This window comes from Centruroides vittatus, unplaced genomic scaffold (assembly GCF_030686945.1).
Source record: "Centruroides vittatus isolate TY-2023 unplaced genomic scaffold, ASM3068694v2 contig_2104, whole genome shotgun sequence".
Lineage (NCBI taxonomy): Eukaryota > Metazoa > Arthropoda > Arachnida > Scorpiones > Buthidae > Centruroides > Centruroides vittatus.
The window spans coordinates 421,450-447,837 of NW_027121305.1; the positions used below are offsets into that span (position 1 = coordinate 421,450).

General features: G+C 28.3%; 1 protein-coding gene across 1 annotated transcript in view; it reads left to right on the forward strand.

Annotated features, from left to right (window-relative positions):
- Positions 1 to 26,388, forward strand: part of lilli (lilliputian) — a 109,023-nt gene that overhangs the window by 51,669 nt on the left and 30,966 nt on the right. The window contains 8 exon segments of the mRNA XM_067265155.1: positions 4,017 to 4,064; positions 7,391 to 7,486; positions 8,861 to 8,888; positions 9,225 to 9,264; positions 15,405 to 15,453; positions 17,465 to 17,511; positions 20,058 to 20,208; positions 22,074 to 22,249. Coding sequence (XP_067121256.1) covers positions 4,017 to 4,064; positions 7,391 to 7,486; positions 8,861 to 8,888; positions 9,225 to 9,264; positions 15,405 to 15,453; positions 17,465 to 17,511; positions 20,058 to 20,208; positions 22,074 to 22,249 — 635 coding nt within the window.

Consider the following 26,388-nt stretch of genomic DNA (forward strand, 5'->3'; position numbering starts at 1 on the left):
TATCTGCGTTTAAACAACGAAACGTGCCTAACGTCGTAACGCTAATGTGGTTTTAATTCCACGCATGCGCCGCTCGCATTGTAGAGTTAAGGATTCGAACATGTTAAAAACTTATTGCACGTTCTTAACGGAATTACCGGACGCTTGGTTCGAATTTAAGAAATTCTGTTTTTCTTGGAACATTCTGCAGGTTCTTTTCTTTAAAATGGTTCATTTCGCCTGAGGACGACGATTATATACTCGTTGAAAATACTTGTGCTAATGCTAGAGGAACATTATTAATTCTGAACTCAGTGAATTTTGTCCAGAGACTATAATTGTGTACTTTTTTATAACTAAAAAGCAAAGTAGAAATTTGCTAGTATTATAAATATGAAGTTAAAAAATATATCTACTTGCCTTTTAGGAGTCGATCAATAAATATTGTTAAAGGTTTTCAAAGCTATTTTGGTTTCATCACCAGACTATTAATTCCAGATTTTGAACAGCCATATATAAGTATGAAATTTAATAATATGAATATCAAAATTATAAATGTTTTTATTTTATCAAAAAGAGATTATGGAAAAGATTGAATAGGCCTACTTCTTCCTGAAATAAAATGGTATAATAAGAATAAAAATTGAACAAACATTGAAGAATAAAACTATGTTAAACAAGGACAAAGTTGTACATAATTGTATGATACCCAATTTAGTAACTAATTTACACTTACCATACAACTTCTAGCACGTTGAGTTTTTGAACACAAATATTTTTGGCTTTGTTCAGAGGGCATCTTCAGGTAAAATAACAAGATAGAACTATAGTTCTACCGAGCTTCCATATGTTCTAAGCTTTATATTCAAGAAGGAAGTTCAGTATTTCCTTAGCCCTTGTTAGAGCCAACACAGACTTCCTGTAGACTTTGGCCATAGTTCATAGAAACAGAAAGAGCCAATTGAGTTTTCAAATGTTTGTGTTTGAAAACTCAATGTGTTGGAAGTTTTGTGGTAAGCATAAATTAGTTAGTATATAAAGTCCCAGCTTATATGGTGTTTCTATCTGACTTTTGGAAACTGTTTCATTCAAACTTTACTTCAGAACAGCTTAATTCATTTCATACGTAACAGCTTTTGAACTTGTTCAGTGTTGCCAATAAACAATGCTTACACATAAACTAATGAGTAAACATAGCTGTTAAGACTTAGTTGTCACATTAAATTGTTTAAACTCAAGAAATGTTAAAAAAAAATTGCCTGACATGTTTGTTTACACTTTTAAACAGAACTGAACTGCTGCACATGCCTTACAAGCACCCAAAAATCCCAGATTATCCCAGTTTCTCCATGATATTTCTTATGAACATAATTTGATCAGAATTCCAAACATCTTATGACATTCACCAACCTGGACTTGATGTCCATACCAAATTTGGTTGAGATCACTCAAGCTGTTTCAGAGGAGTTTATTTAAATATAATATTTGAGTGTAAAGAAATAGGCTTTACTCACTTTGCTTGATCAGCTCAATTATTATGTATACAAACAATCCAATAAACGTTATTACTCAAACAATACACCCAGATTCTTATTGAGTTACAATAGAGCTAATGAATTAATTAACCTGTTTAGCATCTTTGATTAAAAAATATACGAGTCCTTAGATTATATTGTATTATGTATTTTTTCCTATGATTTTATTGTTTTTTAAAATATTGCTTAGTGATAATATCCACTAGTCTTAGTTGTTAAAGGAAAATTTGTTAATTAAAACGTCAAAATTATAAATATATTGGTCTTATTAGAATCTAGATTTATGCTTTAATTTACAAGAAAAAGTTCCTTGGCCCTGTGATTATATTGAATGAACTACAAATTAATTTTCATTTGTTTTTCAATAAATGACAAATAAATTGACTTATACTAGATAATTTAATTTCAATCTGTTATCAAATAGCTATTCTATTACCTTATCCATCTCAGATACATAAATTGGCATTGTTCCAAGCTAAGTTGTTGTTTTACTATAATTAGCGTAACAGTTGTGGGGACTTCTAGATTATTTTTTTGATAAATTTACTGCACTTTTTATTTTCTACGAAATTGTTGTACTTGAGCCAAATAATTGTTACTGACAGAATTAATAGTTTAACTCAAATGAAATGTAGAAGTTATATAAGAAATATCGTAAATTAAATGTGAAAACTTAAGAGATTTTTTGTTTTTTACAAAATATAACAAAATTGTATGAGGTATATTTTGTTATAGAACTAAACCTGTCTAAAATAGAATTTGACATTACTGGCCAGAATCTGTTTTGTGGAACAGATTGTTTTTATTAATGCAGGAAAGAAGGAAAACTTGTATAAAATATAAAAACTCATATTTAGAACTGTTACTTTGCTGATGTGTTTTACATTTCGAGGACATGTTGAAAACACCAAAACGCTTATATGATGCGCAAAAGAAAACATCAGCATAAAAATCGTACCCTTAGAATGTGTTTTAAGTGCGATTTAGAATTTAGCTGCTGTTTTACCAAAAGATTCCACTCTATTCAGGTTGTGTTATGCAATTGGTACATATATATGTACACAGTACATATATGGTACACAGTACGTATTGGTACATATATATTGGTACACAGTAAATATATGTACTAATTGCACAACATAACCTGAATAAACAATTGCCAAATCATGTTGCCAAACGATTGCTGGATTATCTATTAGGCTATACTAAGGCTTATAACTAATCAGATATAAATCAGTTTGGCTAGAGGTAGGCTTAATTGCCTACTTCTAGCCAAATTGATTTATATTGTGACCAGTATGGTTATATCTAAATTAATTTAGTTCTGGAGGTAAAGATTGGATGGAGATCCAAGTAGCATAACTGGCAATGCATCTGCACAGTAAGCGGGAATTGCACGTTTAAGTCCCCTTTCAGGCTGATTCTTTTCTTCCTGAATATTCTAAATTTAAAATGAATTTAATTCTAACTATTAAATTTATCAATTGATTTGTATCATCTAATTAACTATCAACCTACATTAAGGCATTAGTCTTAATGTAGGTTGATAATTAATCTGGCAGATTGTTTGGTAATTGATACATGAAAAGGTAGAGCTTTAATATATATATATATAAGTTTCTGGCTTCTTCTACATGTCAAATTGTGCTGTTCTGGGATTTATTTTCTATTTAATTAATCAGGTTTTTGTTTTGTGGAGTTGTTGTTTTAGTCAAGTTTTGCTTTTTTAGCATGAGTTTACTTTGACAATCTTTTTATTTATTTACTGTTTATCAGAAGAGTTAACAGCAATTTTTCATTTAGCTTCAGGGACATATTCATCTTTCTGCCCCTCTCTTGCTAATTTCTGTAACAATCACTTTGATATTTCTGAAATGTAGAGAACGTACTCATTTACAATAAACGTGATTCTCCATATTTAATTAGGATAGATATTAAAAGTTTTGTATTATGAATATATAAAAACATGTTTTGTATTGATGTACTGCACAATAAATATATAATTTTTATTCGATATAATACATAAACAGTGCACTCAGCAAAGAGATACAACAGTGTCACTTCACCATCTAAAGCTTGCTGAGAAAAATTGTTTATTAAACAAATGTTTTCAACCTATTATCATAGGCCATCTTTGGGTTTTTAAGTCCCTTTCTTTAAAAATTTGAAGATGCCTATGATAATAGGTTGAAAACATTTGTTTAATAAGCAATTTTTCTCGGCAAGCATTAAGTGATGAAGTAAGATTATTGACAATACCAATAATCTTGGTACCACTACCATAATACCCCGACATTACTTTTTTTATTCACACAAAAACATATTAAAATGAGATTGTCTTAATCAATCAATAATGTTTCAGCAAACTTTTAATTATTGTAAGAATTAATAAGAATTTCTAAGTTAAGGATATTAAATTTTATTACTAAATATATGCATTGAAATATCATTCTAATTATGAAATGAATATGTTATTCTTATTAAATTTACTTTACATTTCAGAACGATAGTGGAAATGAAAAACTGCAACAGATAGAAAATATTTTACAGGTAAATGCTTTATTGTTTAAGATTTTTTAATTAAAAGAACCAATTAGTTCTTAACAAATTTTTACTAATATAAATTTATATATTGATTTTACTCAATTAGAAATGTCGAAGGTAGAAAAAATTTTATTATTAAAAATGATAAGTTTATTAGTATTTTGCAACTACATTTAAAATTTACGATACCTATATCCAATTTTTTATATCTTGTTCTCTAGTATTGTATTAAAATACATTATTTAGTACTACACTGTAAATTATATTATAATAATGACACGATGCATTTAACTCAAATAATGAAAAATCAAAAAGAAAATTTTATTATTCTTTGACTGACCATTTAATTTTGTAAACAGCATGATATCAACTTCAATCACTTGTTTTTTAAACAAATGATTTTAATGGAAAAATATTTATGAGAGAAAGCTTTTTTACTAGTACAGTAGAGCGTCGATAAGTGGAACCAATTGGTGACTGGGGTCCTTCCAGTTAATGATTTGTTCCAGTTTCCGACTTTGTACGAAAAAAATACATTAACCTGTCCGATGTTCAAATTTTTCTCCGTTGCGTATCGCTTCCTGTTGAATTTTTCTCCGTTGCGTGTCGCTTCGCGTTGAATTTTCGTCGATTTTAAGCCTAACGAAAATTTTTATAATAATCATCGAGGCTATCGTATCGTTAAAAATTATTTCTGCATTTTGTACAAACAAAATAAATATATTAAAGAATATAAAAAACATGAAAATTATACTTTAGAAGTAAATTTAGTATCAAAAACATTCGATTCAGCACGACACAGTCCGACTGAAAATCGTTCCACTTTCCGGCCATTCCACTTACCGACGTTCCACTTATCGACGCTCTACTGTACTTTCAACCATTTTATTTACAATTACATCAACAATTATGTCAGAAAAGAACAATTTTTTATTATTTTTTTATTCTTTAATTAATGTAATGTCCTAGAATTTTTCTGAAATTGATATCCTTACAAGTCGTGTTGATAAATTATAACATTTAATTGTAAAATAAAATATCTAATTTTTTTTTTGTTATAAATATTTACAAACGTATATTAATATCATTTTTAAATGTATACATAAATTTTTATAATGATGAATTTGCTAAATAGAAATATATTTATAGTTCCTTCCTTTTCAACATAGTTTAGATCAGTGGTTCTTAACCTTATGAGCTAGTGGCACATATCAACAGTTTTTGGTGGCACTGAGACAGTGTTACATCAGAGATGCTCTTTTATGAATAAACAAAATGTGACATTGAAGATCTGCATTTTTGACACACATATATATATATATTTTATTCTTTTTCTTCTTTTTTGAATATTTGTATACCTATATGAGCACCCTTACATGATACATCACATCAGTTAAAAAATATTGTTTTTAGAGACAATAATATCTTTACATTCTTATACGACATACAAATAAGGTTTTAAATATTATAAAGATACTGTTAAAAACTAGATTAAATAATTTTACTGTAAAGTGCATACAGGATACGTCTCACTATCTCATTGTTAAATCACTAATTGAAAAGTTCTTTTTTCTTTTTGGTGTTCAGGTTAAGAAAGGTTCTATTAAATCACCCAAAGATGATTCCCCTGTGGGGATGATGTAAAGCCAACTCTGTAATTTTAAAATGAAACCCTATCAAAATGTTAATACATTTAGCTTCTATGGTAAAAAAGCAGCAACTTTCAATTGGGGAGTTTTTTTCTTAAATCACATTTTCTAAAAAGTGTTATGTAACGTAGAAGTAATAATTATTAAATTAGTACAGAAATCAATTTGAAAAAATTTATAAAGTTTTCTTTATAAATTTTTTTCAAATCTGTAGCATCTCATTTACATTTAAACACTTATTTAGTCTCATTATGCAAATACATTAAGGAATGAGTGTTATTCGTGGTTCTAACAATCAAAATATGAAAGATATAATACACTCAAACCTGTTTTTGTGCGGTCTTTTTTTTTTGCGATTTTTTTATACGTGCAGTGTGTTTTGTGCAATTATTTTTGTGCAGTATACTAATTTGATTCATATACCCCACACAAAAAATCACACAAAACAAATCGCACAAAAATAGACTGCACAAAAACAGGTTTGAGTGTAAAGGGAATACAAAATGCCTGTGCATCAGTCACACCTACAATATTAGCAGCTGTTTGAGGAATTTACATAATAATATTGAAAAATGTCTGAATGTAAATGGAATATATTTGAATTTTAAAAAAAAATTTGGAGATACTATAGATTACCACCTATGGAATTTCGGGACTTTGAGTATATTTCTGAACTGAGGGGACCGAGATGAGTTCAAAATACCCTACTTTTGGATTGGAGATGAAAAATAAGAAAGTTATCATACTTTTTTCCGGTGATTGCTCAATGATCGGGACTTGCGTCGCTCTCTCTGCTAAGCCTATCGTGTGTTTAACAGGCAGTCTGGCAAGTCGGCCATATATACCTTCAACAGAGGCAGATGCTGATCCAAGAGCACACTGATCGTCTGCAGTTGGAGTTAAGTCCTTTTCGCACACCCTCGTGCTCCTCCACCTCGGGCCAACAGCCCCTCAACCGCTGACACGCTCGCTACCGCTCGCGGTCGGCTAGTACTACACGCCACTATTGCGGCTTGTCCAACAAACCTAACCTATCCCTCCGGGATGATGACCATCACCGCTAGGTGGAGAAAAAATCTGAAATGGCGTGGAATGCACTGTGAATGGCAAGAAATCGTAAATATTATAACTATAACTTTCTTATTTTTGGTCTCTGGTCTAAAAGTAGGGTATCGTTGAACTCATCTCGGTCCCCTCAGTTCAACTATATACCCAAAGTCCCCGAAATTCCATAGGTGGTAATCTATAGTACAGCCAAAATTTTAAAATGTTTTCAAATTGATTTCTGTACTAATTTGTTAATCATTACTTCCACTTTACATGACGTTTTTATTACTGGATTTTAAACTGATGATAAAATATTAATAGAAGAGTATCAAATTCACTGATTTAAAGTTTTTATTTTTTTATATCTTTATGTTCTTATAAATGTTTTTTAAAAGCACATTGTCTTCTCATATACAAAAAATACTATAAAACAATTAATTATTCCTCATACATTTATTAAAATTTTAATTTTAAAAATTTATATGAATTCATTTACAGATAACATACATAGGAAATTAAGATTTTATTAAATTAACATTATGAGTAAAATATTTTTATTTGAAGTTACTATTACAAAAGTAACATATATTGAGGATTTCCTTCTGGTTTAATTTGTTTTACTTCTTACTTTTATAGGAAATGAAAGTTCCAATACCAACTTTATTAACTGCAATTTGCACACCTGAAAGAGAAGAAACTTCATTTCATTTTTCTTCAATTGAGGATCCAAATGTAAAAATTAAATATATCTATATACATTTTAAACTGGTTATAATGAATTAAACTGATATATCCCACACTCGATAGTTCATTCCTGTCAGTTCTATCACTTATATGGATAAATTGCATTCATAATTTATTCAAAAATTAAGTATCTATAAATTGTTTTGCCGGCATAATCTTTTTATATTCATTTTGAAAAGGGACCAAAAAATATATGTAAAATTTAATAAATTTTCAAATTTTAAAAAAGATAAGTATAAAATTTTTAGATTATTGAATGATTCAGACATATTTAAAATCAAATTAATTCGGATGATTTTTGGAATTTTATTCAATATATTTCCATGTAATTTTAGGTATTTTAATAAATTTTTATTTACATTTAATGCTTATTATTTTGTTTCTAGTTCTCTCTCTCTCTCTCAGATTTAATAAGACTATTTGATATCTATTTTAGAAAATCTAGAATTTACTACGGTTAAAGCAAGATATCAAATAGTCTTATTAAATCTGAGAGAGAACAATTACCTGCAAAATTCCATTCATTTTTTTATTCTCCAATATGCATTTTGAGCCTTTTAAGCCACTCTTCACTTGGAATATAATTTACTTGTTCAGAAGTTTAAGATATTGTTTATCATTAGCTCCCACTTACTTATCATACGGGAGCTAATGATAAATAAGATCTTAAATTTCTGAACAAGTAAATTATATTCCAAGTGAAGAGGGGCTTAAAAGGCTCAAAATGCATTTTGGAGAGTAAAAAAAAAAAAAAAAATGAATGGAATTTTGCTGGTAATTGTTCTCTGTCCCAGATTTAATAAGACTATTTGATATCTGTTTTGCAAAATTTAGGATTTATCGAGTTAATAAAAAACTAGACAAGAGGCAATTTAAAATATTTTTCTTTATTATTCTGTTTTCTATTTATTCAATTATTCCCTTTTGTCGGGATTATTTAAGAATCTTGTATTCAATATAATAGAAAGATGAGCATTTACGTTTGAAATTTGTTGAGAATTTTCACCGAAAAAAAATTTAAATATATATGATACTTGATTATATGTTTTCACAATAACGTAATACTTCTTTTTACTAGTATTTTATATTTTTATTATTGTGTTGACAAGTAAGAAAATAATTTGTCTTAAATTGTTTATTATTTTTGGTGTAGATTGAAGATTTGGTTAGAAGTTGATGATGATACATTAATTTTTAAATTATATTGAAAAGACAATTTTGTTGTAATTTTAATCATTTCACTTTTCAATGCTGTAATAACAGTTTTCGATATCTTTATTTCATTATTACCAGTTTATAATGTTTTATTTATATTCCATAATATATCGACATTAATTAATTTACATGTATATATATTCTTAGATATATTCGAAAAACGTGGCAGATCAAAGTAAGTATTCAGTTATTATAAATTTTTAATTTTGAATGGAAGGTTAAGATGAATTAAAACTTAATTATATATTTTTTAAAAATTTCTATCAAATAAAAAAAAATTAATGTTTTATTTAAATATAATTGATGATAGCATTTCTCCAGTTTAAATAGGAAACAATTTAAGTAATCATTTACATAATTAGTGATTCATTTTCAATATGGAAGTTGTCTTCAATATAAATAGTAACTACTATAATCTTTACTGTTTAAGCTTTATTATGAGAGTAAATGTTTTATTTAAAGTTATATATATTTTAAATGCCATAATTGATATTTTTAAAATTAATTTTAGATGCTGTTATTGAACAAAACACAGACTCTACTCATTCATTGTAAGTTTAATATTATTAAATATCAATCTTGTATTAATTTCACATAAATAATTTTAATAAAACTGAAATTACATTGTTCAAAATAATTAGAGGATGCCGAAAAATATTAATTTAGTGCCGAAATGGAAAACTTGAAAAAACATAACACAAAACCATTATATGCAACATTAGTTTTACATAAAATAAAATGTAAATGTTCTATTTTATATATAACTAATAGCCATGCAAATAATTAAAAAAGGAAACTACTTTAAACTTATTGTGAATAGTTTAAACCTTATTAGTATAATCTTATGATGAAATAACTCTAATGGAATATTTTGCTATTACTATTTTAGCAGCTATATTTGAGTAATGTCAAACATACAGATCCTAAAATATTAAAATTAGATTAAGCATGATGATTTCATTATAAAATAATCTTATATCAATATTATCTAATAATTTTAAGAATATATTTTCTGTTTTACTAGAAATACTTCAGAATTGAAATTATTTTTATTTAGAAAAGAAAGTGTCCGTCTCGTGTAATTTTGTATTATTCAAATTTCTGTGATAATCGAATTGTTACAAATGAAAAATTTCAAGCTATTGTATTTACATAATATGACTTGCTGAATCTTACAACATTAATGTCAGGAATATGAAAGAATATTTTAAAATTAAGTTAAAGATGCAAAATAAATAAAATGAGTATATATATTTATTTACACACATACTAGATATTTTCTAGTAAAAGGAAACTTAGCTCTTCAGCATATATTTTTCTGTTTCAGTTTGACACAAAAACACAAATGTGTTGATATGCTTCTAATGTTCTCTCTAAAACAGTTAAAAACCTGCAAGTATAGACGGATGTGAATGGCTATTGCCATAGTTGACAGAAACACCAATTATCATTTAAAATATCCATATGTGCAACTGACAGCCTACCAACTCTGGCAACTTGCCAAAAAAAAAACGTGCAAGTTTTGAAACATTAATTATCATCATGACATCACGCGTGTTAAATGTCCGTTGTAAATATCAAAATAAAAAGTTTTCATAGAGATCAATGTAAATTAATAGGAATTGTAAACTTGATTGACTGTAGTGTGCAACGAGCTTACAATCAGCAACTTGCCATAGAGTTTATGTAAAGAAATTTGACCTCAAATATTTTAACTGATAGATTGAATTTCAAAAATTCTGGCTTCATCACGACACAGCTTTTCTGAATTGTACATAATTACAAAAAATTATGATTACATGTTGTGTGTTGCTTTGAACTTCAGTCACAGACAAAACACTTTCTGACACTCAATGATACACATACATGATTATTTTATAATTTATCTTAAAAATTCATATATCATTAAAAAAATATACATTATATTTTTAAGGTAAACATTAAAATAATTTTTAATAATTAATTTTTTAAACAAAAATATTTTTTAGATTTTTGATAAACATAAAAATAATAATAATAACTCTCACCAGTCACCACCTTGCTTTGGTGAGAGAGCTCAGTAATTCTGATGAACCACAGAGCTATGTGAGCTGGAGCATCTGCTCCTGGTAGGAGCATCCGTGCCAATAAGGTCTGTGGGAAGTGAAGCCAAGAGCAACTGAACCCACATCTGTGGAGATTTAACCATAGTGATAACACAGTCCAAGTGTAATACCTGCTCGGATGTCACCCAGGTTAACAAGGTCCATGCTTGAAAAATGTGTCACAGTCTCCCTTGGCCACCAGTGGTGAAAGCAACACTGGTCACAAGTATGGATACTGCAATGCTTACATCAGTTTTGGGAAACCAGCCTAACCTTGATATTTCTGAGGCAGGCCAGTCAAATACCTTTTAGTTAGGTAAACAACACCAATAGATGAAATGGACATTGGAAATGAATAGTTTATCATCTGTACTTACAAAACCATCACAAAACTGAAACAGACATGGCAACATACAGACAATAGTTACGTCACTTGTTTTCACACCATTATCTCATCTCACAGTCACTGTACAAAGGGTTGTTGATCAGTAAAAGAATAATTATATATAACAACCTTATACGACAAACAACACTAGAACAACTATATGAACACTTACATATTACCAGATTGCACTCATTCTGTTCCTACACTCTCAGACATTCACACACTGGTTTATGAAGGTGCAGTTACAGTAGTGATCTACAATGGACTAAAACTGCATCCACAGTCAGAAGCACACAAGTCAAAAACACTTCAGAAGCCTGCCTGGCAAAGAATAGAAACACAAATAAATAATATTAAACAGCAACTAGGCAGGCCAACACAATATACTTATAACAAAACAAATCCTAAATTAATGAGACAACTGAAAAACTTTTCAAGGAAATTAAAAAACACAATGTCCAAATTGCAGAATATATTGACACACTCAAACAAAAACTTGCAAACAAAGCATAATGACTCAAACAATACAAAATGTGCTCTGTATGCAAACAACAAAATAAATTATTCACAAACAATGAAAAACCTTTCTACAGGCAAATTAATACCAAATTTTCTACTGATTCTGAACACATTGGCATGCCAACTGAAGAAGAGCTCAAAAATTATTGGTCTTCTCTTTGGTCTACTGCAGTCGTGCACAGTGCTGATGCAGACTGGATCAAAGAGAAGCGCAGAAACATGCAGGACTCACCTAGTATGCATAGTATTGAAATACATGCACAAGACATCAATGCAGAAAGCACACAACTGGACAACACCTAGTATAGACAACATTCACAATTTCTGGTACAAAAAATTCATATTCCTGCATCAGGAACTAGCTAAACATTTAGCTCATATCATCAACAATCCACAAGATATGCCAAATTTTCTCATGCAGGGCATTGCTTACACGAAACCAAGAAACAGCAATATTAAAGATCCTGCACAGTAGACCAATTACATATCTTCCAACACTTTATAAGATTCTTACCTCTTGCTCTGCAAACAAAATATACAATGATATTGACGAACATGACATTCTTACAGAACAACAAAAAGTCTGCTGTAGAAATCATAAAAGTTGCAAAGAACAACTGCTTGTTGACTCTGTTATCCTACAGCAAGTTCATAAACAACATAGAAACATATACTTGGCATACAACAGTGTCCCACACACTTGGCTGCTGCACACACTTTGCATCTACAAAATTCATTTCCAACTCATTAGTTTTCTAGGTTTTACTATGTTTTACTGGAGAACAACATTACATCTTAACCTCTATAACACTCACAAAAACAAATCAAATATACATCAAGCAAGGAATTTTTTAAGGAGACTCCCTGAGTCTTTGGCTCTGCCTTGCAACTTAACCCTTTATCTAAGATATTGATATTGAACAAAACACAATATGATTATAATATCAGACACAACAAAACAACACAATTTACATTATCACACCTCATGTACTTGGACAATATCAACTTTACCTATCCACACAGAATCAGCTTCTTAATCTCTTACAAACTGCATACACATACTCAAATGGTATATGAATGGAGTTTGGTCTAAACAGATGCAAAACTACACATTGAAAAAGGAGTTCTGAAAAAAAGGAGACTTTGTACTCAGAGGTGGAGATGATATCAAATCCATAGAAGAGGGCAAGTTTTACAAATATTTAGGATTCTAACAGACCAAACTTACAGAACATGCACAATTAAAACAAAGATTAACACTTGAATACCAGAACAGATTACATGCAGTACTAAGAACACACCTAAATACAAAACATGCTATTAAAACTATTAATACATATGTTGTCCCTGCACTCACTTATTCGTTCGAAGTTATACACTGGACACTCACAGATCTCGAGCACCTCCAAAGGAAAACAAGAACAACACTTATTAAACATAAACAATATCACCCGAAATCAGCAATAGAAAGACTAAGTCTTTCTCATAAAGAAGGTGGCTGTGGTCTGACTAATATAGTTAATCTGCACTACAAACAAATTCTGACATTGCAGTAGTTTTTCCACAAAAAACAAGGAACACCAAGATTACATAAAGCCATTATCCTGGCCGACCGTAACCATACATTTTTAAACTTACACTCTGAGCAACTGGATGTAGATCAACACATAAATAACATAGATATTAAGCAGTCGTGAGCCCGAAAGGCACTTCATGGCTGGCATTCCCATGATCTAGTTCAGGACTAAGTAGACAAAACTGCATCAAACTTCTGGCTGACTAGAGCCTGTTTGTTTGGAGAGACTGAAGGGTTCCTGGTTGCCATTCAAGATTAGGTCATAAACATTAAAAACTACAGAAAGCACATTCTGATGGATAGATTACTAACAAATAACCCTTGCAGAAAATGCCACATTCTGCCAGAAACAATACAACATATATCTTCTGCAAAGGCTTTTGGCACAGACTATTTACATAGGCATAATCAAATAGCAAATATAATACACCAAGAACTTGCACATCCAGGAACAATACTAGAAATATCCTCCACAGTCAGTGATAGAAAATGATGCACACAAAATATACTATAATAGAGCCATAATCACAGATAAAACAATTCATTACAGTAGACCTGACATCCTTCTCATTGACAAATGAGTAAGATCACTTATATAATAGATATCTCTGTTCTAAACACTCATAACATAAAATGCTTACACTGAAAAAATCAAGATGTACACAGAACTCGCCAGGAAATAAGTCGCCTATGGAGGATGGATAAGGTGCTTATTGTACAGTACTTGTCAATATCTCTTCTACAGGTGTCATACTCACACACACTACACAAAAGCCTGGGAACATTACAGTTGATAAGAAACACATACATTACACTACGGAAGGCCACTATATCGAATACGTGTCATACTATTAGGAAATTCCCGAGTACAGACACACACACTGACATTTATTTAATTTTCATTTTGTTTTGGTTTCTATGCCTTTACTCTGGTCCGGCGTAGTACACAGCAACTGGTATCAATAGAGTATAACCCACTACACCCAACATAATGATAATAATTAGTATCACATGCCTTAGTTAGGACATTTTTAACATTTTTAAACACAGATATATAGATGAATAGCTTTTAAACAATACATTATTTATTGACTTATTTTATAGATTCTACAACATAAATATTTATGAAACTGGGTTTTATTTTATTTTAATTTTTTATGTTTTCAGTATTATTATTGCTCTTGTGTGTGTGTTTTTTTAGAAATTTTAAAATATCTTATTTAATAATGAATAATTTATGATAGCTTTGTAGGATATTTGTAGACTGATATTGTAGAATGTCTATGATAGCAACATTTAATAATAATTTATAGAAACTTTTTTCATTGAAAACTAATTTAATGAGTCCAACAAAGTTAGTTAATTGTTTGTTCTAAAAAAAATAAGTAAAAATTTTTATAAGTAGGAAATAAAAACAAAGTTTTATTAAAAATTTTCAATAATTTTTACAAACAATTTAAAAATTAATTTTCTTATTTTGGAAAGATGTTTATAAAATACTTTTTTTAAGAGAAAAATCAAAATTTGTAATTAAACGAATTTTTTTTTTTTATGTATTTAGCAACAAATTAGTTTCCATTATTTAAAAAAAAAAACTAAAAATATATAAAGTATTTACAGTAGAGAACCGAAAATCGGAATCAATTGGTTACTGGGGTTGTTCAGATTAGTGATTTGTTCCGATTACCGATTATGTACGAATATATATATTAACCTGTCCGATGTTCAAATTTTTCTTCGTTGCGTGTCGCTTCGTGTTGAATTTTCGTCGATTTTAAGCCTAACGAAAAGTTTTATAATAATAATCGAGGCTATCGTATCGTAAAAAATTATTTCTTTATTTTGTACAAACAAAATAAATATATTGAAGAATATAAAACATGAAAATTATACTTTAGAAGTAAATTTAGTATCAAAAACGTTCGATTCGGCACGACACAGTCCGACTGAAAATCGTTCCGATTACCGGCGATTCCGATTACCGGGGTTCTGATTAATGACTCTCTACTGTACTACTTTTAGATAGTTTTATATTTTTTAAGTTTTTTAAATTTATACACAATGCTAGTTGAAAGAAATACATATTTTGAAGTTTATGTATCTTACGTAAATATATTATTTTTATAGATTTAATTTAAGAGAAGATCTTGAAGTGAGTGAAAGTGATGATGAAATGGTAAGTTGTTTTAGAATTAGAAGCAATTTTTTAAACCGAGTATCAAAAATTATTAAAATTGATTCAGTTCCAAAAAAACATCCAACTATTTTTAAAATTTGTCCAAAAATAGTCTTCATGTCTTTATACCTGTTTGACTAGTTAAATTTTACATTTATACGTAATTCTTAATTATAAAACATAAGCAACAGTAAGTGATATTTAATGCACTTGTTTTGCTTATATTCCAAGAATAACAAGTACTTCTACGAAGAGTTTGGACCCTTGCAAGTAACAGATAATTACTATTTGCATATTGTGGTGTACAATAAAATTTGTTATCCTAGGGACCTAATGTAGCTATTAAATAATCATTGGTGTAATAAATCTTTATAAAAATGGGTTTATTTTTATATTTAAAATGTAGTTCTATAATAATCATTCTGTCTGTTTGTTGAGGCATACAAACGTGCCATGCCACACTACAGCTTCTACAGCTTTTGAGAATCACTGTTTCAGAAGAAGGCCATGTTTTATTTTTTTAATACAGAATTTTACAGTTGGCTTGAATGGACTTTAATAATCTCAAAAAGAAAAAGGATCAATGCTAATGAAATAAGTGTTTTATTAATATTGGATTTATTTTTATATTTAGAAAGACTGATTCAAATATACTTTCATTCAGATACGAAAAATAGCAATTTCAAATACACGCAACGCGATGAGAAAATCTTCGTTGGTGTTTCTATCCGACACAGCAAGTCCTCACTTAACGTCATCAATAGGTTCTTAGAAACTTCAGTGTTAAGCAAAATGACATATAACAAAATCAGTTTTACTATAGACTAATAGGCTAAATAATATAAACAGATATAATTTAGTTAATAAATAATGTAATTGAATCATGTTTGCAAACTCTAGAATTTATTTTCCACCTCACAAAGTCAGTTTTACTGTTTACAAAGGAAATTCAACAGCAGTAATTGTAAATGTACTTGTATCTTTTCTTGACAACGTTATAACAAAATGGCACTAATGAGGACTTGCTGTTTTCTATATTTATACATTTAATGGTTTCATTCTAGAGTTAATTTGTAATCAGGAAATCAGTCTTAATTTTTTAATCATTATAATAAAAAATTCTTCTAGTTTTCTTTTTAATATGTATTTTTTTTTTTTTAATTTTATTTGAAAATATATAAGCATATAAAATTTCTTTTATACAAGCATACATGTACTGTACATATATTATATTAGGTGATTTGGAAGTCTGTCAACATAGTAGTGCAAATGATAATGGATAAAACATTTACCAGTATTATCATATATGGGGAAAAAGGGAGAAAATGGATTTTTTTTGTTTAAACATTCTTTGTATGTTAAGTCATTTTTCTTTCAGACAGTTGTTCATCCACTGTTTAACAGTAATGAAAGCTGCAATAACTGATTTTTACCTTCTTTCTTAAATTATAAAAATGCATCTTTATGCAAATAAATACATACAAATAATAAATACTTGCATACATAAGCAAAAATAGAAAACCTATACTAAATAAAAGGAAAAATCAGTTTGCTGTTGCATGAAAAAACAAAAATAAAGAAAATTTTACATTCTTAGCATTGCAAATGGATGCTATATTGAAGGACTTCTGGATCATCCAGTATACAGATATCCCTTGATGAATGTGGTTAATTAATCCTTCGATGCTACTACATATATCAAAATTGAGTTAATCGGATACAGTATCTATGTTAAGTAAAGACCGCTGGTAAAGCCAAGTTAATTAAAACTTCTGCCACATATATAAATGGATTTCTGCAATTAATTTCACACGTTAATCAAATCCCGCGTTAAGCAAAGAATACGTGTATTGTATTTGGTCAAATATTTCCAGTAAATTGAAAATTATATTAATAAAGAAACTGGAAGGAGCATCTTAGGATAAATAAATTATGAATAATTTTATATTTCATCGAAGTTTTTATTGTATAATAAATATTCTAAATGTTGCATTAAAATGTATTTTTTCAGGAACACGATTTGACAAGGACAAATTCAGTTCTTAATTCAGTACTTTCGTAAGTTTTCTGTTTAGTGAATCTTTAAATTATAAAATTAATTTCGTTTTGTTAATTAAAAATTACATTGAAATTTATATATATAAAATTGTATCATTTTTTACATTAGAACTTTCAACAGGTAACATAATTTTTTTTCCATCATTGGCTTGTCATTTAAATAAATAATAATAAATACATGTAAACACCAAAAAACCAGCAAAAAATGAATATATTAAAACAAAACAAATGTTTTCTTCTATTTTAAACTGTTGTCTTCAGGTTAGAAGAACGTAGATATAAACGAATGTGTATGAATTTTACTGGTTTTATGGTGTTTACATGTATTTATTATTATTTATTACTAAATTACATCACTATTATAGAAGAGACCCCATTATTTAAATATGTTAAAATGCCAATAATGGTAAAATAAATAAAATTATAACAACTTTTTATAATATAATAGTATTTAATTTCTCTTAATGTTATAAAATGATTTTCTATCTATTTATATCTTAAATGTTTTATTCTTTTTTAATAAAAAATGTTTAATAGAAGTATTTTTGTTCATAAAGCAAATGATATTTTTGGTTTTTTTTTTTTTTTTTTTGTAAATATCAATAAAATAACTGGAATTTAATAGCATATTTTATCATATAATATGAAAAAATTATTGTGTATTAATATATAAATCTTATTAAAGTTAGAGTTGCGGGATAAAGTAAGTGATTAAATGGAAAGTTGTTGTTAATAATTGTAAAAAATTATTAGTTTAACAGTACGATACTGTTTTTATATGTTACATAAATACATTTATTTATTTGATCTGTCAATATGAATTAAACTCATTCAGATACGGTGTATGGTGGGTCAACAACAACCCACCGCACTGCACCGTTGACCCGTTCTATGAATAGATTGATGTCTGGGTCTTTTCTCCATCATGATGTCATCAACGTAATGTGTATACAAAATGTTGTGGTTGTAACTTAGAATTATCCTCTCTTCCAATTGCGTGGCAAGCCCTCCTGCAGAGGGAGGAGATGGAGTAAAGAGGCAAAGTGATCTGTGGTGTTGGTTTGGGACCTCTCATTTCTGCGAGCTACGAAGCACATGCGAAAAATTGTTATTTAAATGTTGCATTGGCCATCTACGTAACAAGCAATCATTACGTAATCATTTAAAAAAATTTTTGAATTTGGTTGGCATGCGGTTCGTGTTAGATTTGGAATTCGATAATTCAAATTTTCATCCGGAACGCAGCTGGTCTTCGTTATAACCGTTCGTTAAAAAGAACATAGCTTCAGGATGGACCCAGAGAGGGATCCGAAAATGTTTGCTTACAAAGTTTGAGCATACCCTCGCCGGTTATAAGGTTTTAAGAAGATTCATTGGTATTACCCCGGTGTGTGTAGATTGTTTGCTATCAATTTCTTTTATGAATTTCTGAAATTTACATAATGCCAGAATGGAAAGAGTTAAAAAAGTAAATTAATCTAAAATATTTAATTTATACCTGGTTAGTAAACTTTCTGATCATAGAGATTTTGAATAGTAAAAATATGATTCTGAACTGTACACAAAGGTGGTTTTTTTCAACCTTCAACAATCCATAAAACAAAGACAAGTGTAACTAACAAAATGAATTTATTACCTTAAGGTGTGAAGAGTTCTACCTCTATCCTGAACTGAAAACTTGGCTAGGAGGGAAGAGGTTCGACACTAATGATGATTTTCAAAACAATGTTAAGGCCCATCTCAAGTCACTGGCGGCAAGTGACATTCTGCGAAGAAGGGATTGCAAAACTCGTCCACAGATAGACAAATGACTCAATCTTCGTGGTGATTATGTTGAAAAATAACCATGTACCTAACTTTTGGTAATAAATTTATTTTGTTAGTTACACTTGTCTTGTTTCATGGACCATCAGAGGTTGAAAAAAAAACAGATTACGTAACTTACAGGTCATTTAGTATGTTGGTTTTACATTGATAAAGAAATCAGTGTTAGTTATCAAATATTATAAAAGAGATAATGAATATGATATGAGTTTATAAATCTTTTCATTTACTATATATAAATAAAAAATATTAGTTTAGATCTTGTTGTGGTTGTTTTCCCCCATTTACGATTTTTGTTTTTAGAAGTATATTAATTTTATTACTGTTGTCATTACTTATAAAAATAGAAGAGGGGATCAACGTAAAATCGAATTATTTATTTGATTTTCTGTTAAATTTTACCTTGATAGTAAAAAAAAACTTGTCTTTTGACATTATAAACACTAATTACTTAGGTAAAATTTTTGACCTTGATAGTATTTTGATGATATATAAATTAATGTTATCTGAAAGAATTTGCTTTTTTTGTATTTTAAGTATTATTGACCTTGTTTTTTTTCCTTAATTTTTCATATTTATGCCATTATAAGCATGCTAATTTAACTTGATACTATTTGCTTTGCATCCAAAAATATATTTATTAAACTTTCTCAATTTTATAAAATTGTTATTGATTTTTATCGAGTTATTAATTTCAATTACCTTTATGTCAAAATATGAAGATCTCCAAACTTCGATATCCTTCATCCGCCGCCACCCATCGGTGCAATGTCATCGTCAACTAAAAGTTCCGACGAATCAGAAATGTCCGAATTAGAATTTGAAGAAACTGGAAACTCTCCAGCAAATAGTATTTTAGATCATTCGTTGAAGGTAATGTTTAATATTTTACTAAAATTTTGTATTATAACATATTTATTAGTAGATTTTTTTAAAAAGTTAAAAGCTTAGTATAAAAAATTTTATAAGTGGAGATAAGATAAAATGAGAAAGTTTTAATTTCTTGTTTTTAGTTTTGTTCTATAAAGGTCCTTACTGTAACTGGCATCAAAGAACATTGGATATATTATTTTGTTGATTAATATGAATCATTTTAAAGAACAAGTAATTTGGTCGGTATCAGTCTCCAAATTGGTTTTTTACATTAGGTCATTACCAGTAAATCACTTGAAAATGGGCAAAATGGAGTCCGGAAGTGGACAGAGAAGGGCATTGAAGAAAAATATGGCATGTTTTAAAGCACAAACTTTCATTGCATTGTATATTTTTCTGATATTGTACCATCTGAACCGTACCATCACATTGAGAGAACTATAAAAACAGAAATTAAAACTTTTTATGTTTAAGCTATTGTTATAATTTGAATTAAGCGACACAAATATAAACATTCATTAACCTTATTTTTGATTAAGGACAAATGATTGCCGTATTAGGCTATATTATGACTACTATTTAATAATTAAATATTAAGTAATTTGGCCTTTATATATACCAACTTATTTGTATATAATGCTAGTGTAAAGTGATAGTCAGTGAATGGAGGGCCTATTAAGTGGATGGTTAAGTCACTTCTAGTTGATGCCATGAATAACTATTGTGGTTATATCTATATTATTAGAAGTACCGGAGGCAAAGATTAGACAGAGGTCCTGGTAGCATAACTGACAACGAATCCACACAGTAAGCAGGAGATTAAGTTTGAGTTCTGCTTTGGGCTGATTCTTTTCTTCTAGAACTCTCTAAATTAAAAATTGAATATTAATTTATTTATAATTACTAAATTTATCAAGAGATGGCAATGTTGCTGCCTGTCTGTAAGCCAAATTACTTAATATTTAATTTTTTTGTAAGTTAAATAAAGACACAGTCTGTCCAAAAAATTTTATCTTGGTAACCACCATTTATTCTTATCATGTGTATCCAAAAACTTGCCTTCGACGAAATTCTGCAATTAATATTTAATTATTAAGTAATAGCCATAATATAACTTGATATATAATATAGTACATTGTTTGGCCTTAGAGACAAGTGTGTTTAATGAAGTATAGTAACAAAAAAAAAAATTTGAAATATTTTTACATGGAATGCATTTGTTAAGTTTCCATATTATAAAAAAAATGTAATTTAATTAGTGCTAAATTTGAATTTTAAGCATTAAATAGCATTAATTTGTTTTTATTTGTAATATAGAGGCATAGAGAGAATTTATTTAGTCAATTTCAGTTTTACGTACATTTAGAGATTTTGATATTTATCGTTTTCATGGTCATGTACTTTCATACATATGAATTGAAGAAGGACATCTTCAACAGTATAGCATTATAGCATGACAACATGAAAACTGGTCTCTCACGCTTAATATTTATCCACATTAAGATGTTTCCTTTAAAAAGTAATCATATATTTTATGAGAAGAAATTTGAAGTAATCATTACTTTTTGAGAAGAAATTTGACCTTCTATACTATTATTAAGCTATTTAATTCATGTATCAGTAAAGCCATTGCTGTAGTCTATCTATTCATTCAAGTTGGTTTTTTTTTATCATGTGCATGTGTGATCTCTGGAATTCTGATTCCTCATTACATTTTCTTAGAATTATTCTATTTATGGTTAAAGCATTTAATTTATTTTGTGTTTATAGTGCTTTAGTGGATGATTGTATATTTTATATAAATAATTACAAATAATTCTTAAGTGAATTTATAACAAATTAATTTACATTGTTTGATATTTTAGAATTCAGAAGATTGGCACATAGAAAGCTCATTTGACAATGACTGTAATAATACTCTTCAAAGAAGTAAAGATACAGCAGAGGTTTTGAATCAACAGAATAGGGATGGAGAAAAAGAAAACACAATAAACACTGACGAAACAAAGAAGAAATATTTCGATAAAGAAGTCACAAAAAGGTAAACGATAAGAATTAAATCTGTATTTATATAATAATCAATCAGTTAATCAACTTTTATTTTATAAAAGATTAGTTTACCGTTACTTCGGGGTAGTACAATATTATTACAAACAGTTTCTTATACTTTTTCTAAACATAAAAATACATTATTTAATTTGAGTTAGTTAACTATTATATTTTTGTTATAAATTGAAGTAATCTCTCATTAGTATAGATTGAAGGAGTAATTGTAACAAAATTATTTGAGTTACAATATTTTCACATATATGTCTTAAGACATAGTGGAAAAAATAGACTATGTTATTTCTGTACGATAAAATTTTGAAAATAATTATGGAAATTAAATATTGTCTTTATGTTAGACTTTTGAAGAAATACATATACAGTAGACCCTCCCCTATAACATGGTAGATATGTTCCGTGTTATATGAATTCCGTGTTGTACGAGTCACTTAAATTTTACAAATACATGAGCCGTTCACAGCCCGGCTGTTTGAAAGGTTTTCTTCCATAAAATTAATTGATTCTAGACTAATTTGATTCAAACATTTCCAAAACATGTATGATTTTTTGGGAATAATCCATATAAACTACGCTATAAACAAAAAATTGTAGGAATACTTACCGAGTGCACACCATTCGAACACGCCCATGCTTAAGCTTGTTTTAGTCGTGGAGCAGCTCGTCGAATGGTGGAGTCGTTTCCTGATAAGTTATTCTTTCTGCGAAAAATTCGCTGAACTTTGGAGACATCATTAGTAGAAATATAATTTTTATGGCCATTGAATAATAAATGTCTTTTAGTAGGTCCGCTGCTCGTTTAAACTCAACGGTTTGTGCAACGTCCACTATTGGTCCAGATTTGACCAGTCCCGTCGAGACACGAGTCGGCCACGACAATCTGTCTCATTCTTTTAGCGTATTATACGAACACGATTGCAATTTTTCTGCCGTGTTATACAAATCCGTCTTATATGAACCCGTGTTATAGGGAGGTCTACTATAAATAGTTTTAGTCTTTAATATTTTCCAATTTAAGGAGGTTGTGTCTGTATCATAGTTTATAAGCTTCATCACATAAACAAAAACCATGAAATTTATAACTTGTATTTTTACATCTATGACAGTTTTCATTAAACAAATCATTATACAGTCCTATTAATTATAACACAATCTCTGTTTAATCTCAACTGCGTGAAACATTTTTTAATATTAAATGGCAGATTAAGAAATAGTATTTATATAATATAGGTAATATTTATTTTTATGTTATTGAACTGTTGGTGATTAAATATTTCTTCAAAAAATTAAATTTGATACATTTATATTATAATTAAATTAATTTTCCATTGTAGATTTGTTTTAAAAATCGCAAAATTAGATAATATACTTTTTTCTTATGAATCATTGTAAATATATTGTGTTATTATTGAGTTGATGGGAAATAAACTAAACACAAGGTTTATTAAATTATGATACTGTTTTTGAGACTTTAATAATAACTCATTATGGATAAAAATCCTTTGCTTCCCATTTAAATTACAATTATTTTTTATTATAAACAGACTAACTAACAATTGAAACCAAAATTTTTAGATAACATTTTTCTGCAGAATTAATCAAGAATATAAGCACGATAAACCGATAGTCCGACATTGATAGGTTCAAGACGGTGTTAAATTTTCACACCTGATAAATTATAGATTGCAGTGTTTAGATAGTATTTTAGATCTAGGTTTTATTAACTGATAGTTTAATTCTTTTAATATTAGAAACATTTGTTCATTAGAGAGCAGAGAAATAAAATTTTATTCTAATGATTAGCAATTTCAGTTATAATTTATAATTTTTGTCATAGAAAAACTTCTAGATAAGGTATATATAAGAAGAAAATTCTTATAACGATTTCAGAAATTATACAGATTATATAATAATTATTACTTAATTTAACATGAAGTAACAAAAGTTCAGTATTACAGCTGTAAGTAAACAAATTTAAATTAACCTTCCGTAGCATTTAATCGATTTCATACACCATGCACATTTTGAATTGTCATTTCTTAATGGAAAACTGTTGTCATGCCTACTTTTCAGTAGCTTTATTTTTCTCATTATCGATGCTGACTTTAATTTTTAAAATTTCAAAAACTTTTAAAGTACGTAGCACCCTCTCTTTTATATCATTTTGATATATTGAACTTCTTCTTACTATATACTGAAAATTTAAAATATTACCTGTTTTTTGTTTTTTTTTTCCTTGTAAGTATAGTGAATTTAAGAAATAATACTTACATTAACTACTTTTTAGAGTTAAAATCCTGCAAAACCAATTTTATTATGTAGAAATTAGTATCATATTACAATCAATACAAAGCCAATAACAATTGAATAAGTGGATAAAATTGAATGCAAAACAAGTAAAATAAAGGAAAAGGATGTAATGACTGCAATTTACCATTTAATAAAAAGCTACTAACAAAATATAAATGCAAAAAATGTGAAAAAGCAATTTATTTATCTCACACAAAAAAGATTTTTGTACAACATACAGTATAAACATAATGAAGCGTAATAAATGTTATAATTGTATAAATAGTATAAATGTTATATATAGTAAATGAAAAAATATGTTTTTAATATAAAAAATACAGATAAATTAATTCTATACATGTAATTTTTTTTATATTTTCATGGAAAAGTAGAATAAAGTTTATGTGAGTAGAATGAAACTAATAAAATTAATTTGTTAAGTTGTGTTTTGTTATTGGTTTTTTAATAATGGTAATGATTTTAAATTAAACAAGATATCAGAAATAATATTTCTAATTCACTGTAAGAATTCATGAAATATTTGCTTAATAATCAAAAATTAAAAATGATAAATTAGATAAATTGTGCTATCATCTTGTGCCTGAAGGTTAAATAATTATATCAACACACATGAATTTTTTTGTCAAGCATAAATTATTTTATTTCTCACACGTTTTTAACCTACTTATTATAGGCCATCTTCAGGCTTACGATTACCGTTCCAGAATGGAACGCAACGTTTTTCGAATATGTTTCATTTTAAATTTAAAAGATTTACAATAATTGTGTATATTAAATAAATGAAAAATAAATACAATAAATAAATAGCAGTAAAAATAAAATAAAATAGCATAAATAAATAAACACAGTAAACAAGGCTAAGTATAACTACTACAAGCAGATGCAATTAATAAATTCACATACAATAAGCATATAGGAGGAGTGATGAAAGAATTGAGTACTTATAAAAATGCAAGAATGGTATATAAAAGAGCACCCAAAATTTATACCTTACTAAGGAATGATAAGGACAGTGTAAAAATGCAAGAGAAAGCTGGAGTTTATAAAATACCATTTGAAAATCAACAATTAGGAGTAGCAAAGGATTATGTGGGTGTAACCAGAAGAAAATTGGCAATATATCTGCGAGAACACACATACAATGTTAATAAAGGGCACAACAACACCATATTAGCAATCATGGCGCAAACAGAAGGAGCGAATGTAAAATGGGATGAGGCAAAAATCATTAAAACTGCCCCCTCGTCATATATTGCATTAGAAATGGAAAAGATGGAAATATATAAAAGTAAACAGAAAACCGTTGCCTAAATGCCAAGGATGCTAATGCACTTCCAACAGCATGGAAGTACATGATAGAAAAAAGCATGGGATTAAAAACCCTTAAAAACTTGTAGTAGTTATACTTAGCCTTGTTTACTGTTTATTTATTTCTGCTATTTTATTTTATTTTTACTGTTATTTATTTATTGTATTTATTTATTCTTCATCTATTTAATATACACAATTATTGTAAATCTTTTAAATTTAAAATGAAATGTATTCGAAAAACATAGCTTTCCATTCTGGAACAGCAATCGCAAGCCTGAAAATGGCCTATAATAAGTAGGTTGAAAACGTTTGAGAAATAAAATAATTTATGCTTGGCAAAAAATTCAGGTGTGTTGCTGAGAAAAAGGTGGATAGAAGGTTAAATATGTTATCTTTTCAGATATTTAAAAGTTTTATTTCTGATAAATACAGTCAAACCTGTTTTTATGCGGTGGATAGGGACCGCATTAAAAAAAACGCATAAAAAAATCGCAC